General features: G+C 33.2%; 1 protein-coding gene across 1 annotated transcript; it reads right to left on the bottom strand.

Moving 5' to 3' along the window:
* Positions 1-9,214: 9,214 nt before the first annotated feature.
* Positions 9,215-11,670, bottom strand: LOC118037819 (G-type lectin S-receptor-like serine/threonine-protein kinase SD1-13). The gene is made up of 7 exons (XM_035043926.2): positions 11,257-11,670; positions 11,073-11,174; positions 10,590-10,768; positions 10,285-10,495; positions 9,932-10,169; positions 9,697-9,850; positions 9,215-9,609 (listed from the first exon to the last, which is right to left on the bottom strand). Exons 1-7 carry the CDS (start codon positions 11,630-11,632, stop codon positions 9,316-9,318), a joined length of 1,554 nt encoding a protein of 517 aa, XP_034899817.2. The 5' UTR covers positions 11,633-11,670; the 3' UTR covers positions 9,215-9,315.
* Between the last annotated feature and the right edge of the window lie 6,528 nt (positions 11,671-18,198).

Here is an 18,198-nt window from a genome sequence, read left to right as displayed (position 1 = left end):
TTCTTTTGTTAAAGTGACTCTTGAGACGCATCTTAGTAAACATTCTTAACAAGGTCTATCAGAATACTTCTTGAAATATTCAGGTTTACAAACTCTCATATTGGTAGCACTTGATTCTGCTCATATACTCATTTAACAAGTATTTTTAAATCTTCATTTTCACACACACACTTTAACATATGATTGTGGGTTGCACATCGGATCATTACATTATTTATGTTCTTTTGTTAAAGGTAACAACTAAGGGAAAGGGATAGTATATAATTTGCAAAAAAAAAAAAAACAAAAAAAGAATAATGATAATAAAAAGGTAGATAAGTTTGGTTTCGTAGCCTCCCTAACCTAAGCAATTAAGCCCGAAGGGGTGTTTTAACACTTAATACCCTAAAGTCAACTGACTTGGGAGCTATTGGCCCAACGCTTGTTACATGGGTTAAGGAGAAAAGCTTAAGGGAATCAAACATTGCACTATCTACGTATCAGCATCTGCAACCCGAGTTGCTAAGCTCGTAGGGGTGTCTCAACACCTAATGCCCTAAGACCAACTGGTCTAGGAGTCATTAGCCTAAAACTCGTTACATGGGTTAAAGATGCATTGTGTTTCAAGTTGTATGTGTATATAAATAAATAAATAAATAAAAGAAAAAAATAATAATCCTAACACAAGGAAGTTAACCTTAAACATTAGAGCAAAAATTTGTTTTTCTTCCTAGTAAAGCCCCATAACTATATGTTGATATTTTGAGCACAAAAGAAAGGTTTAGTAATATCTTGTTTAAGAAGTATTGAGCAGATATATGAATTTAATGAGAGTTTTATTTATTTGGATAGATTAAAGTAAGTTGAATGATGAATGCCTTGCTGTGTGGAACTTGCAAATTATTTTCTAGTTTAACGCTTTAATTACTAGGGACTAGTAATAAGCTGGTTGGGGGTGTGATTAGTACTTAAAAGTGCATATTTATCAAGGTTTTATATCATCATTTTGCACTTAAAGTATCAATAACTCCTTAACTAAAGCATGTTTTATAATAACAAGTCTAATACTATAAAATACCCTAATATATGGCAAATGTTCATCTTAAATGCAGGCATATCACATAAATCAAAGGATTGATTGATGAATTAAACTACTGAAATTTTGAAGATAAAGAAGGGTGAAGCTTAGAAAAGAAACGTTGGTGCAGTCCAAACTGGAACACTGTTCGGTAATTGGGTCATATCTTGAGTTCTAGATATCCAAATGATCTGAAATTTTTACAGAGATTTGATAAGACATAGGCCTACAACTTTCATTTGCACATCAAGATCTAAAAAGGCCGTTTTCAAGTCCAAATTATAGCAATAATGGAGAAGTCCAAATTTGTCCTACAGCCTGAACACTGTTCAGTGTTTGGCCCATATCTGGAGTTCTAGAAGTCCAAATGACCTCCACTTTTTTTTCTGGAAAGCTAAGACAATTTCCTATAATTTGCATGTTTTCAAGTGGACCCAGTTCGGATGGTAGCATTTTTGTTTTATTCAGACAAGAAGATAAAGATTTTCACCAAGTCAAAAGTTGGCCACCCACTCAACAATTAGTCATCAATTCAATAATTCCAAATTTTGGCCTATAAAAGGAGGCATTTTCCATGCATTTGGTTGGCTTGGTTGTTCAGATCAAGCTCATGCTCTTTTATTTCTCTCTTTATTATTATTATATTATTATTATTATTTATTTTGTTTATATTATATAATATATCTTTTTGTTGATCTTTTCATAAACTCAGTATATAGGCTGGAAACCTGTGACCCGATCTTTTAGATCATTCTCAGGTGTAACAACACCACGTACTGAGTATTATTGTTGTTGTTGTTGTATTGTTATTTATAATTTATACAATTAACCTCTCTGTGGTTCGACCTCGGTCTTGCCGGGTTATTTATTACTTTGACACTCCTGCACTTGGGAGAAGACATCAATCTTTTGGTCATGTCACCAAGTTATTCTTTTCTTTTAAACAAGTAAATGCATATTGTCTTGAGGTTACCAGGGTATTCTTTTCTTTTCTCAAACCCACGTCTCGTTGGATTCAGCACATGGCTGAACCCAAGCGTGTTAGGTTTGATATCCTGTTAGACCCATGTTTCTTTGGGTTCAGCACATGGCCAAACCTAAACTTATTGGGTTTGGTAATTTGTGAGACTCGTGCTTCTTTAGGTTTAGCACATGGCTGAATCCAATCTTATTAGTTTTAACAATTTTCCAAACTCACTTAGTGTTGAGCTCAGCTCATGGTTGAGTCTAAATATATTAGGTCCGATAGATTGCCAGACCCACTTAACCATGAGCCTAGCACATGGTTGAGACCAAGTAGTCTCAAAGTTTCTGAGTCAAAAATACTAACTCATCAACATGAAAAGACATTTTTCCTTGAATAAATATAATTAATCTCCTATTTGAGTCTACAAATCCAAATAGTTGATGTTTGTCCAAGGTCAATTTTTTACACTCTTTTTTGCCCTTATCCATAGACAAATAAACATAGTTCATGGATAAAAATATATGATGAACCATTAGATAAGAAAAACACTTTTTTACATTCTAACATTGTAATCTTCATCTTTTTTTCTTTATTTCTTAACAATAACCATAAACATATAAACACATAATATTGCCTTCAAGGCTTCATTCATCTTACATCAATGCTGACTTAAACATCATAGAATCCCCTGTACCATATATGAAACTTGTTTTTATAAAAGATCATGAATCACTAACCGAGCTTCTCTTCAATATCCTCTAAAGCCAGTTAACTAGCTAGTCTAACATCTCTTGAAGTTTGCTCCAGACTTCATTAGGGCGCTATCGGTGGGAACTGCGGAAAAGAGTCCACTTCATTTTCCTTTTATTTTTTTTACTAACACTTTATCTATTCGATAACATATAATCTAGAAACTCCAAGTAACGAGAGGGTTAAAGACCTTTTAACTACGAGTACTCCATTACCATCTCTAGATCTTTAACAACTTGCCTAACAAGTGAGAATGCTCACCAAGGCTCTTCTAAGCATATAGCTCAGGGCCTTGCCTTTTCCTCAAAAGGTAGCTCTTTCGTCAACTCTACCTCTTGTGTGAACAACTCTAAAATAACAAACAAGATAATAGAATGGAGTTGATGCAAGAGGTTTTGAATGGTTGGATATGAGTCTATTACATTTGGACCACGTGCAAAGCCTATAAAATGTCTTTATAGATCATATAGATTGGTCCAAATACAAGAAAAGGTTTGATCATGCTAAACAAGTTTTTTTAATAAAAACATGCATAAATTTTTATCACTATATGTTATTCTCCAAGAATTTTTCTTTAAGTATTCTCCATGAAATATTATTTATACATGTTCATCATCAAAGTCTCCAATATTATAAATGTCTATCACATACAATGAGGATATAGTTGGTGTATTGATTTCTTCAGTCTCTCAGCATTCCTCGTGCGTAGTCCAAATTAAGGATAACTCCTGATCTTTATGTCTTACAACACTTACCCATTCTTCATCTATGTTATACAACAAGTACAAATATATTTTTTACCATAGGTACAAGACTGCTTCTTCATGTATTGTCTCCCCTGTGATTGTTTAATCAACCATCTTACCCAGGTATAAAATCAACGCTTCTCTACAAGTAAATGGTTGCACCATGCTCAAGTATAAAGGCACAACACCACCTAGCATAAATGGTTAACACAACAAATTTTAAAGTCATCTTAGATAGCTCCTCTACCATTTTAGAAAGCAAATTTTCTAATTAAACAAGATGACTAAACAATTAAAACTTTATTGCGGGCATATCTTGGCGATCTGGTTATGTAAAAGGTGTAAAATTAAGAAAAAAAATCTCCTTCTAGTTTTATGGTTACTAGAAATCCTAACTAGTTTTTAAAAATTTTGGGTAAAGAGACTGTTTATACTAAATAAAATATAAAAATCACCTTAAAACATTCTACCTAAAAGAAGTTTCATTGTTGTTTAATTTTATGATAAAAATACATATTATGCATACATATCAATATTTCACCTAAACTAAATACTTGTATTTATTATAAGTTAAAAAACTCCTATGATGATTTCGGCTTGACCACAAAGTCTAATCCTTACATCTAGCAATAGTCTATCTTTCGAAGCGTCTCGAAGGATAATCTGTCTTTTGAAGTGTCTCGGAGATTGCTAGATGTTCAAGGTGGTGCGTGGCCTATGCTACGGCGTTCATAAGAGACTTCTTTCTTTTCATGTTAGTGCTAGCGGTGTTTGTCACCTTCACTGGAGCGCCTGAGAGATACGATGCTATGAAGTCGCATCTGTGCAACTAGAATCTCTGGGCAACTTGCAAGTTTTGGATTGTATTTTTTTTTCTTATCTCCTTTTGTTATTTAGGTTTTTCTTTGCAAGAGTATCTCTTCCTCAATATCTATGAGTGTCCTATTTATATTATCTATTAGTTGAGAATAATGGAATGTGTTGGGTTGTGCCTTAGCCAACCTTCCTATTTATATAGAGGCAGCAGAATACTGCAGTAACTGTAATGATTACAACATCCTATATTAGAATCCTATTTTATAATATGCCCCCACAAGCTAAGGGTGGGGGATCAACCCGAAGCTTGAATCGAAAAGCAGTAAAGGATGCAACAAGAAGCGGTTTAGTGAAGACATCGACAAGTTGATCCCGAGAGGGAACAAAACAAATCTGAATTTCTTTCTTGGCAACACGGTCACGGACAAAGTGATAATCCACTTCAACATGCTTAGTACGAGCATGGAAGATAGGATTTGCTGAGAGATAGGTAGCACCAAGATTATCACACCAAATGGTAGGGGCAGAGACTGAGGGAACCTGCAAATCTGTTAACAAGTATTGAAGCCAAATGACTTCAGCGGTACCATCAGCAAGGGCTTTATGCTCAGCCTCAATAGAGGAGCGAGCAACAGTGCGTTGCTTGCTGGATTTCCAAGAAATCAGCGTCTGACCAAAAAAGACAAGATAGCCGCCCGTAGACTTGTGATCATCAATACTACCAGCCCAATCTGCATCTGTAAAGCCATGTAGAGCAAAAGAGGAGCCTTGAGTGATATGGAAACCATACGATGTTGTTCCTTTAAGATAGCGTAAAATACGTTTGACAGCGGCCCAATGAGAATCTGTAGGAGCATGCATAAACTGACAGACTCTGTTAACAACAAAGCATATATCTGGACGGGTGAAGGTAAGATATTGAAGAGCACCCATGATTTGACAAAATCGTGTAGGATCAAAGAATGAATGATCCAGTAATAAAATGACTTTCGAAGGGGAGACTAGAGTATCAAATGGTTTGCAGGAAGTCATAATAGCTCGGGTGAGGATGTTAAGAATATATTTATGTTGACGCAGCATTAAACCCATACTGGTAGACTGAACTTCAATACCCAGAAAGTAGTGAACAACACCTAAGTCACGAAGCTTGAACTTAAAGCTGAGTAACTGTATAAGGTGATGGAGCATAGCAGAGTTGCTACTCGTGAGCAGAATATCATCAACATACACCAGGAGATAAAAGATATTAGTACCATCAGATAAGATAAATAGGGAGGTGTCAACCTTGGAAGCTTGGAAACCGATGGAGAGCAAAAAATCACTTAGACGAGTGTACCATGCTCTCGGTGCCTATTTCAAACTATACAATTATTTGTGCAATTTGCACACATGAGATGGAAGAGAAGAGTCAACGAAACCTGGAGGCTATTTCATGTAAACCTCTTCAGTAAGAACACCATTGAGGAAGGCATTATGAATACCAAGCTGATGAATCTTCCAATTTCATGAAATCACGATAGAGAAAACCAATCGGATAGTGACTTGCTTAATAACTGGACTAAAGGTTTCAGAATAATCAATACCTTCCTGCTGGGTAAAACCTCTAGCAACAAGGCGCGCTTTATAGCGCTCAATACTACCATCAACACGACGTTTGATCCGATATACCCATCTACTGCCAACAACGTTCATCGAAGGATGAAATGGAACCAAAGACCAAGTGTGATTTTCGTGTAAAGTGGCGATCTCATCACACATAGCATTATGCCAAACTACATACCAGTCAGCATCAGAGAATGCAAAAAGCTTAGAAGAGGGAGAATACAGTACCCGTGTGGAGGTAGAAGTAGTGGTAGCGGAGTTGTCTTCGACTGCCGCGGTCTAAGAGTCATAGGATGTCTACTATGTGCTGGTGGAGACGCAGGGGAAGACAGTTGTAGCGAGGAGACCTGTGGCAGCTGATAAGAAGACAAATCAACCATAAGTTGTAGACCAACAGGAGAGGATGATAAAGAAGCAGCCTCAAGCACAGGACTGCTAGCAGAGGAGGGGCTGGAAGTAGAGACTGAAGTTGCAGGAGTGCTGGCCAGGGAGGGCGAAGCAGAGGAGGGACTAGAAAGTGCCCTAAGACCATAAGGAGAGGAGACCAATTGACGATCTGAACCTGCATCATAAGGGTTAGATAAACAAGCATGGGATGATGGCCAAGGGATGGGTGGAGGCTGTGGTCGGGTGGTTGTTTGGATTGGCAAAGCGGAGTGTTGTGGGCTGTTTGGGTGGCTAGTGAAACTGGGTGGCAGAGGGTGGTTTAGAAAATTTGGGAGAGTGACAGTAGCGGGTGGGGTGGGGGTTGTGGTGGAGACCTTTGCAATCTGTTCAGAATTATCAAATGGAAACAAATGTTTATGGAAGCGGACATGACGGGAAATATAAATACGGTGAGATGCAATGTCAAGACATCGATAACCAAGATGCGAGGAACTATATCCAAAAAACACACATGGAGAGGAACAAAAATCCAATTTATGATTATTATATGGACGCAGAAAAGAAAAACAGAGACACCCAAAGGTATGCAAAAAATGATAATCAGGAGACCATTTAAATAAACAATCAAACTCTCCTATTTGGCTTACTAATATTATTATATGTATATTTATAATATCAAAAGATAGCATTTGGAACTTGAAACTTGAAACTTAATATGAACAATTATATTGTTTCATGAATAGTCATACTATTTGATGAACAATCATATTATTTCATCAACAATCATATTATTTGATGAACAATCATAGTGCTTCATCAATAGTCATATTATTTGATGAACAACCATAATGGTTCATCAACAGTCATATTATTTGATGACCAGTCATATTAAAAGAATAAAAACCAAATTTGATATAAAAATTAAATAAATCAAATAGTGAAGGATAATATTGAAAAATAAAATAAACTAGGAAAATGATAATAAAATAGCAATCAAAAGAATGAGGACTAAAACTGGTATGAAAATTAAATGAAATAAAACTATGAGGGATGAAATTGATACACAAGATAAATCAAGAAAATGATTAAAAAAACAAAAAATAACAATCAAACGAACTAGGGACCAAATATTATAGATAAAAACAAATTGGAGGATAAAATTAAACAATTAATTTTATAAATTATTTCAAATAAAATAAATTTTAATAGAAATATTAAGGATAAAATTTGAAGAAAAACCAAATTGAATGACTGTATTGAAAAATTGAAGGGGCTGACATAGAAATCAAGGGGGAGAAAGGAACAGAAAAAAAGAGAAAAGGTTGTCGACACCAAACTAAAAGTCCAATTTTCACATGCACCATCCAGGAATAGAGGAGCATCCGAGATGAATCAAATGCCGCTTGGGAAGCCACCATTCGATCACTAGAAGATGCCTTATGTGCCACTCGAATGGCACTGGGGTTTCCTACCCACACGCGCCAATTATTATTATTTTTTTAAATAATATTTATATTTATTAAAATATTAAATTGTCCATCTTTCAACTTGATTATAAGCAAAAACAAATTTGAAAATAAGAAAAAGCCCTTGAATACTAGCTTAATAATGTTTTTATTCTAAGGGTTATTTTGTCATTTAATTGTGCTTAAAAAAGGAAAAGATGAAGAAGCCTAGATGCCAATTTTATATTTTTTTTCTTTTAAGAATAATTAAGTTATTTTATTGTGTTAAAATTTTTCCCTCGCAAATGGATGTAATTAAATGTGTAAAAAATGATCTATCTCAATCATTTTGGTATTGATCAATGGATCATGTGGAAAAAACCATATTACCCCATCATCGAGGCCATTGTTTTTTTATTGAGAATGGCAAAAAGGTAAACATCATTTCAATCCACACTATTTAATGTCTTTATCATCTACAATGTTTTACTATGTTATTTAGTGTTTATACTAGTTAGGGGGCCACGCTTCGCGGCGGACCCATCTTTGCAACAAACAAAACAAAAAAAAAAAAAAAACAAAGATTTAATGCAAAAAATAAACGCTTGCCAATATTATGAAAATATATCTTTACAATATTCCAAAAATATCTCAAAGATCTTATTTGTTAACAAAGTAAAAATTAAATGAAAATAGAATAATTTCATAGAGAGAGAAAACATATGAAAAACAAAATAAGACAAAAATTCAATTACAGTTAACTTTTTAAACCATGACCTGGGTTATAAGACCAAAGGCACTATATATGAAAAAATTATAAGGCTTAAAATCACAAAAAAAAAACACAAAAAATCCAAAATAAAAAGAAATACAATAAAAATAATGAATGTTAAAATTGCAATAAAAATAAATCAAAAGGCAACAAAATAATTTTAAATTCAAGAGTTAAATTGAAAAAAATAAAATTAACAAAAGGATACAAATCAAAAGAACAAAGACCAAAAAAAATAAAAATTATATACTTGGATTAAAGAGTGAAACTAAAAACAATAAAACTTTCATAAAAGATTCAAGAGGGGAAAAAATCTTAAGAATAAGCATCAAATCCCATCTAACATAATTAAAAAACTAAATATACAGAATTCTTCAACGTATTTTTTAAAACTAAAAAAATCTTTTAAATATTAATTAAAAAACTTATGCACGTACCTAATTAAACAATCCAAAACTCATTGTGTAAATAGTCTTTTTTTATATATTATTCTTTTACGTATCTTTTTGGGATAACATCAAAATACATATACATCCGCGCTAATTCTCTTCATTATTTTATTAGATATCATCATGCGCACTAACATGAAATACAACCTTGTTAAGAATTTCTAAGCATATTCCGAATGAAACTTAAATTTTGAGAGCACCAAAAAAGACTAATTAATCATTGAAAAAGCAAAATACTGATGATGGAGAATGTGTCTGCTCCAAATAGACATATGATAAACAAAATTTGAGGAGAAATAAACCATCTAACGCTCTAATTATCCTCTATCTCGCATACATGGTTGACATAGAAACATCATTTATGGAACCAGTCTCTGCTGGATTTTCTTCCACAATACTTCTTGCACTGGAAAATGCAGGCTGTTTGGGAAGAGGTAATTGTGCTTCGCTTGTTAGCATTGATATAACATCTGACATAATCGGCCTATCCACTGCATTGTCTTCTACACATAGCAAGCCCACATGAATGCATCTCAAGACTTGGTCTTTAGAGCAAGATTCTCTTACTATTGGATCCACCAGCTCAAATGGGCTACCTGCTTTCCATAGCTCCCATGTCTGAACCAAGTTTACGTTTAATGTTAAAATTAAAAGCTTATGCAGCTAGCAATGTATAATTTATGAGGTTGCATGAAATGAACTTACATATCCCACAAGATTGAGAGGGTGGCCGTCTATTTCAAGGAGGCTTTGGATCCTTCTACCACTCACAATTTCCAGCAGTAGAACTCCAAAACTGAAGACATCAGATTTCACAGAGAAAATGCCCTCCATGACATACTCAGGGGACATATAACCACTGTATGCACAAAGTGAATGTTATGTTACATTTAAGCACTTAAGAGAGTAATGACACATGGAACTGTAAATGTATGCGCACCGTGTTCCAACAATTTGGTTTGTATTTGCTTGTAAATCATTAATCTTGAAAATTCTTGCCATGCCAAAATCAGAAATTTTGGGGTTCAGATTTTCATCAAGTAGGATGTTGCCAGCTTTCAAATCTCTATGAATTATCCTCAATCTCGAGTACTTATGAAGGTAAAGTAGTCCTTGAGCAATGCCTTCGATAATCTCGAAACGTTTCTTCCAGTCTAGCAGCTCCCTTTTTGATTCATCTGCATTCAAAACAGAACAGTGAATATTATTCGAGCAATGTTATTCATCCAAGTCCACAACCTTTCAAGAACAGATATCCATTCACTTTATAGCATGATGGCATAATTAACTTACCAAATATAAATGAATCCAAGCTTTTATTAGGCATGTATTCGTACACTAACATTTTCTCTTCCCCTTGAATGCAGCATCCAAGGAGCCTGACAAGATTCATGTGTTGCAATTTAGCTATGAGTATAAGCTCGTTTTTGAATTCCACCAGCCCTTGTCCTGAACTTCTAGACAGTCTTTTTACCGCTATCTCTCGCCCATCCGGCAATTTCCCCTGAAGTAAAACAGCTCTGAATTCAATACTTGGTCTGAGATACAAGTTAATAAGTTCTTCAATCCTTTTCTTGAAGTAATTTTAAACAAACTACCTTGTAAACTGGTCCAAAACCACCTTGTCCAAGTTTATTGTCTGCAGAAAATGAATTTGTAGCAGCCATAATTGTTGATGCACTATATACCTTTAAATTATGGCCCTTGTTTCCGTCATTTTCGAGTTCAAGCGTATCGTTCGTTGAATCCAATGTCAGCAACTCATTGAGATACTTCTCTGCTAAGATTGATATGATAAAGTAAGCAAAAAAATCCTGCGAGCCCCATCATTGAAACAAAAAAAATGTTATAAATTATCCTGCGAGCCCCATCATTGAAACAAAAACAAAAAATTCAAAAAAGATGTTATAAATTATCCTGCGAGCCCCATCATATATATATATTTACAAAAAAAATCCTGCGAGCCCCATCATTGAAACAAAAACAAAAAATCCCGGAATTCAACAAGTCTTAATGCTTATAAAAGCAAAAAAAACAAAAAAAAAAATCAGTAAATTTGTTTGTTATTTAGAAAATGTTACCTCGAAGTCTTCTCCTTCTCAGATACCACAAGAGTCCTGCGAGCCCCATCATTGAAACAAATCCCACAGAAGCTAAAATAATCCATATCCAATTCCTTTTCCCTACATCCAATGGGAATTTAATTAAAATTAATTGCATTGTTGGGTTATAAATTGATAACCAGAAAACGAAAGAACAGCTAACCTGAAGAGCCTTGAACAATAATGTAGTGTTGAATTGCATTTCCACTCAGGTCTTGTGTAAAGCTTCCATAAAAAAACGTGCATCCAGTATTGTTGGCAATATTGCCTCTGGTACTAACACCAACACATTGACAATCTTTCCAGCAGATGTCCTTGCAATCACTAATGCTAAGACTAGAATTATCGTCGTACTTCCTAGGAACTGTGGTAACAAAGGAACCTGATCTCAATTCAAAACTATTCATATTGCTCCTGCATGCCGGTCCTGACCACCTCTCGCAACCCCCATCTGTGTTATTTCCTTTACATGCTGTGCCCCCATATGTTCGTCCAGTTCTTTGATCTGCTATGCTCCCATCATATCTCAACTGCAACATTGAAAAATTCCTTTGACCCTGAGGAGTAAATTGATTTGCAAAAATATTTATAAAAAAATTAAAAAATTGATCTAATAAAAAAAGAATCATACCAACCGCTTCGCATGCAAAATGAACAAAACATAACTGCCAATATGCATGGTAACAGAATAATGAACACATCGGTTATGGTTCTCTGCATCAGACTGCAATCGTCATGATGAATATAAACACTCGAACATCACATGCTGAATATATTCCGTCCATATAGCATCTGAGATGTACAGTTGTCTAAAATTCTTCCAAACTTTCACGTCCTTCCAACCTGAAAGCTCTCTTCTTTCATATATTTTCATCAATGATTTCATCGTCAATATTATAATTCTGGCATCGTTATGAAGGAACCCCACCTCGACATGATGACTTTGTACTCAACGAGCCCGCATTGTGAGTGAATATTTGTGTTTTAGGTGCTTATTCATGATCGTCACCTAACGACTTATGGTCGTCAGAATCGCTGCTAGAATAACTAGAGTGATCCTTTCCATATGACGTACTATTGACTTTCTCCTAGGCATGTACACAACTTAAAGAATTAAGGTACCATAAATCATTCCTATTTTTTTATAAAAAAAAATTCAACAACACATTCTTTATATGAGAGACTACCCAAAATTGTTAAAGAAGTGAATACACAACAATTTGAATGGATTGCCATAAACCAGAATTTATTTTATTTCAATCTATGTCAATCGAATTGATTTATATGGTAGTAAGTTCACTTTAAGGATTGAACACTTCTTCCCCTTGTTTTATTTCGATTGGAATTTCCTCGGAATTTACCGATAAAAATAGTGCACTAAAAATATTAGCACAACGCACAAACAAAAAAATGTGACTATGCTTTTCAAAGTCTATTCAACTACTGGCTTATTCTTGTAGTTACATAAGAAAAGTCTAACAGGATTTTTTTTTTTTTTTGTCTTGGTGTGGTCATCTTCATCTTGAATTGTTGGTTTTAAAAATTAGCTTAAGTTAATTTTAAATTATTTTATTATTTTAATTTTTATATTTAATATTAAGCTATTGAACCTTGATTTTTTTTTCCAGGGTTATTCTAAATAGTGAGTGAGTCAAATTAATTCAAGTTCATTCAGGTTATTACTGTTTAAATATATTTTTTATATTAGAAAACAATTGACCCGTCCCTACAATGTAGTCTAGGCAAAAAAAAATCTAGTTATTTGATTAAAATATAAAAATTTGAAAAGGAAATCGATTTTTATTTTAAGAAAACATCCGAGACTTCTACAAAATTTATTCAATAAACTGTCAATTGCCAGTGGTCCAATAAGTAAGGACCACAGTTAAGAAAAGTACTAAAACAAAGAGAGAGAAGAATACAATTCTATTATTGTACTGCACAACATGTGGCTATGCTTTTCATGTGGCTATGCTTTTCAAAGTCTATACAACTACTGGCTTATTCTTCTACTTGCATAAGAAAAGTCTAATAAGAAAAAAACAAAAAAAAAATTTAAAAAACAACCACAATTATACAATTATACATGCGATTAAGTGATGGATCTCTGAAGGTTACTAAGAAGAGTTTGCTTCATGTCAAAATCAATTTGTTGAAATTAGTACAAACATTCAAATAGATAAAAGAAATATGTACATTTAAATAGAAAAAAAGTTCAAATGTGTATAGACACTTGAGAAATAAAGTTAAATGTTTATGCAGTTCAACAGCCATGTCAGCATGATGACATTTAAATTTAACATGATGGCATGTCAATGTAACAGCCATGTCAACATGTAATTAATAGAATCTAATAAAAGTAGTTGCATAGAAAAAAATTGAAAATTCACACATTCAAATAGTGAAAATAAAAGTTAGAATACTTGAATAGAAAAAATAAAAAAGTTTAAATCTGAAATTTGCAATGATCTCTTCAAAATACTTGTACTCTTTTTTTTATAGTAATTATACTTGTGAAATCTGATCAATCAAGTGCATATGTTATTTTTGTAACTGGCTTGTTGATTTTCAAAGTGTTTTTTCACTCGAAAATACATTAAAATAATATTTTTTATATTTTAAAAAATATTTTTGGCATCAACACATTAAAATGATATGAAAACACCAAAAATTAATTAATTTGAAGTAAAGAAAAAAATAAAAAAAAAATAATTTCTTTCTAAAACACTTTGGAAACGCAAAAAAAAATAAGACCTTAATGCTTTAAAATGGATGAGGTATCCTATTCCAAATAAAAAAGATTTATTGCAAAATAGCATTCTGCATTTATATTTTTTAAATTTGATATGAAGTCTGGATTTTGGCAAGTCTGGATTTTTCAAATTTGGTAGCCTAGATTAATGTTTTTTAAAAAAACAAAAATTCTCAAAATATCTTAAGAAATAAAATAGCTTGATTAAACACATTTTTATGTTTTGCCAAACATGGTCTTTAGACTAATTTTAATAAATTTTTAATTGTTTTGGAAGATTTTCTTGCAATTAATTTTGAGTTCCCCACTTTTTTTACCCTCCTATACTTAATATTTGGAATTGTGACCTACACATGAGATGTTTTTTTTATATTAAATAAATCTATTTAAAATTACATACAACCAATTATAAAAATAGTTTTTATATTTTGTATGCATTTTGAATTTAATAACTAGTTTATTAAAGTTATGAGAATTTGATCTACATTTCAAAAAACACCAAAAATCTATTTTGTTAGGTGATGACTCCATACTTTTTTACTAATAAAGGACAAGAATTTATTGTTGACACGACCAAAAGATTGATGTCTTCTCCAAAGTGCAGGAGTGTCGAAGTAATAAATAACCCGGTAAGACCAGGGTCGAACCACAAGGAGGTTAATTGTATAAATTATAAATAACAACAACAACAACAACAATAATAATAATAAAGAAGAAGAAGAAGAAGAAGTTGATGAGAACTTTGAGATGGAAGATTAATGTAAGTGTTGATATCCATTTTTGGGTTCCCACACAAAAAATGACAAAATACAATATATATATTCGAAAGAAATCCAAAAAATAATAAGAGCGAGAAAAGGATGCTAGAATGCCGAAAAAATGCCAAAATTGGTTAAGGAGATTCAAAAATATAAAAGGTTGAAATTTGACAGTGAGAGCCCTGTTGATAAGAAAAATTCAATTTGAGGAAGAAAAGTCCAAAATCAGATATTTATGGACTCAATTAAATTTTATCCAAGGTTTAATTGAATTTATGGAGGGTTTGATTGCAAGAAAATTGATTTGTTAAGTCAATTTAGGTTTTTATTGGAAGAAATTAAACTTCTGGGTCCAATTATAATTTTAAAGAGTTGATTTGGTCAAATCAGGGGCTTAATTGCATAATTATTGAAGTTTGATGGCCAATTAGGGACTTAATTGAAACAATCCAACCAAGAACTAAATCAGAAAAGGTGCTAAAATAAAGGGGTCTAATTACAAAATTTCCGGGGGTGTTTGATTACAAAATTACATAAACATTCAAGGATCAAATCAAAAATATTATTTAAAATTTCAAAATGGCATCGTTTCTCTCAACCTTGTTCACTGTCTTCTTCAGAAGACGTTACATTGCAGCTAGCAGAGAAACGGTTGCAGCAGAGAAACGGTTGCAGCAGCGAAGGCGGTGATCAAGGGGCCATGTCCACGACTGATATCTCTCCGGCCGTTACTCCGTCCCTGCAAAGGAAAACGCTTGCATCCTCTGGCTGTAAAAGCCAGAGGATGTACTGCACAGTAGAGAGAAAAAAAGGAGAAAGAGGGGGAGAAGGAATCGATGTAAAGAAAAACAGTAGAGGGGGAACGTAAGGAAGAGAAAAAAACGAGATAAAGAGGGAGGGAGAGAGCTAAAGAGAAAAAAAAAAAAAAAAGGCTCACACCTCTGCACAGAGAGGAGAAGAGCCACCGTTGCCTCCCACAGCAATTCCACCTGCCAGCAACCTCCACCGCAGCAGACACGACAACAGCACCGTGAGAAACCGAAGAAGAAAACAGAAACAAAGGAGAACAGGGCAGGAGAAAAAACATAGAGAAGAAGAAGAAGAAAGGCCGACCACAGTCCAAGCCATTCTCCGGTTAGCAACCACCACCAGCACCGCCTTCAGAGCCATCATAGCACACACAGCAACAGCACCGTGAGAAACAAAAGAAGAAAACAGAAACAGAGGAGAACAGAGCAGAAGAAAAAAAAACACAGAGGAGAAGAAGAAGAAAGGCCGACCACCATCCAAGTCATTCTCCAGTCAGCAATGGTCAGCAGCACCGCCTGTAGAGCCACTGCAGGTCAGCCATCTTCCCCTTCCCTTTCTTATTCTTCTTCTTCTTCTTCACACCGGTCTCCACTGTTCGGCTAAGGAACAGTGGAGAGTGAATTATAATTCACTCTCCACTGTTCACGTGGAGAGCCTTTGTTCATGGCTGGGCCAATTCTGGCCCAGCCAGCATAATTGGGCCCGCCCGGCCCATGTCAAATAGTGGAGCCGGGTCCGGCCCAATTCAAAAAATAAATCGGCAAATTTGTGATTTTCCCGAGTATTTCTCTACTGAGTTTTTTTTTTAATATTGGTTTGGGTTTTTATACCGTAAAGATACAAATCTGGTATTAAAATAACTGGTTTGTGTCAAAACATTTAAAAATAAAAATAATATATATAAAATATATTTTGTTTTCATGCATACGGCTAAGTGTCTCTAAAAAAACAAAAAAAATAAATCATATTGTATTTTCAAACAATAAAATTTCAAAAAAAAAAAAAAGTTTTAGCATGCATTTTGGCTTTAATAACCAGTTTATTTAAGTCACGAAAATTGGCCAATATTTCAAAAATTCCAAAAAAAAATCATTTTGTTTTCTTTTAATATATGGGGTTACATCCTTATACGTAAGATATATTCCGGATATTAAATTCTTTTGTTGACGTTAGAACGGTTAGGTTTTACCTAATAAGATAAAAATCTCTTTACCGAATAGAATTTTTCTTAAACCATAGACAGACCAACAAATAGAAAACATAACAAGACTTTAAATTTTTATCAGACAATAGAGCAAAGCAGCTTACCTTAGGTAGGGTGTATTTGGGGTGCTAATACATTTTCTTTACGCAACCAGTCCCCATACCCGAATCTCTAAGACTAGTTAGGGTTCCTAGTAACCAAAATACTAGGTGGCGACTCACATTCCATTTTTCCACTAATAAAAGACAAGAATTCCTTGTCTCCACACATTTTCCACATAAGATAGAATTTGAGGGTGGATGTTTTCGCCGCGACGCCGCACACGTGCGATAGTAAGGATTAAACAATTATAAAAATAAATGTCAAGGTTAGAGGATCCACTAATGGTATTTCAAACAAGTATAGTATAAACTCATAAAGATCCAGGTTTAGGAGAATGATCGTCACAACACCACACACATGTAACATATATAATACCTAACTGCTCGCATGTTTAGGTGAACTTCATTTATATTTGAAGGTAATTCCCTAGTAAGCAAGTAATTCCTAATTGGGATTCTTCAATCTCCCTCAATGCTAATGGGAGCGGCAACAAGCTCTTATTTGTCTATACTTGTTTTTTCTAAGATTTCAACTTAGACATTTTTCTAAGATTTCAACTTAGACATCCACTAGGAGATTTATGCAAAAGACGAACGCTTATTAATATTATGAAAATATATCTTTATAATATTCTAAAAAAATCTCAATGATCTTATTTGTTAACAGAGTAAAAATTAAATAAGAATAATATAATTTCATAGAAAGAAAAATATAAATAAAATGAAAATAAAAAAATAAGATAAAAAAATTTCAATTATTGTAAACTTTTTAAAACCATGACCTAGGTTATAAGACCGAAAGCATTATATATGAAAACATCGTAAGGGTTAAAATAAAAAAAAAACACAAAAAAATCAAAAAAAAAAAAAAAAATACAATAAAAATAATGAATGTTAAAATTGCAACAAAAAATAAATCAAAAGGAAACAATAAAATTTTAAATTCAAGAGTTAAATTGAAAAGAATAAAAACATTAACAAAATGATAAAAATAAAAAAAAAATAAAAAAACTATAAACTTGTATTGAATGGTGAAACTAAAAACAATAAAACTTTCATAAAAGATTTAAGGAAAAAAAAATCATAAGAATAAGCATCCAATCCTAAATATCAAAACATAATAAAAAAAAAATTGAATATACAGAATTCTTCAACGTATTTTTATAGACTAAAAAATTTTCAATTTATATACGCATCTAATTAAACAACCCAAAAATTATTGTATAAAAAGGCTCTTTTTTTTTTTGTACATATATTGCATTTGGGATATCATCAAAATATATATATATATATACATGCGCGCTAATTCTCTTCATTATTTTATTAGATATCATAACGAATGATAATGATACATATAATATGAAATACAACCTTGATAAGAATTTCTAAGCATATTCCGAATGAAACTTAAATTTTGAGAGCACCAAAAAAGACTAATCATTGAAAACGCAAAATACTGATGGAGAATGTGTCTGCTCCA

Source organism: Populus alba, chromosome 1 (assembly GCF_005239225.2).
Source record: "Populus alba chromosome 1, ASM523922v2, whole genome shotgun sequence".
NCBI lineage: Eukaryota > Viridiplantae > Streptophyta > Magnoliopsida > Malpighiales > Salicaceae > Populus > Populus alba.
This window is presented reverse-complemented; position numbering and strand designations above follow the sequence as displayed.

Coding starts and splice junctions, on each gene's coding strand:
- LOC118037819 (XM_035043926.2), bottom strand. CDS start 11,632: ATGTTGCAGTTGAGATATGATGGGAGCATAGCAGATCAAAGAACTGGA. Junction 11,175..11,256: donor TATTGTTCAAGGCTCTTCAG/GTTAGCTGTTCT, acceptor CATTGGATGTAG/GGAAAAGGAATTGGATATGG. Junction 9,851..9,931: donor AACCAAATTGTTGGAACACG/GTGCGCATACAT, acceptor TTGTGCATACAG/TGGTTATATGTCCCCTGAGT.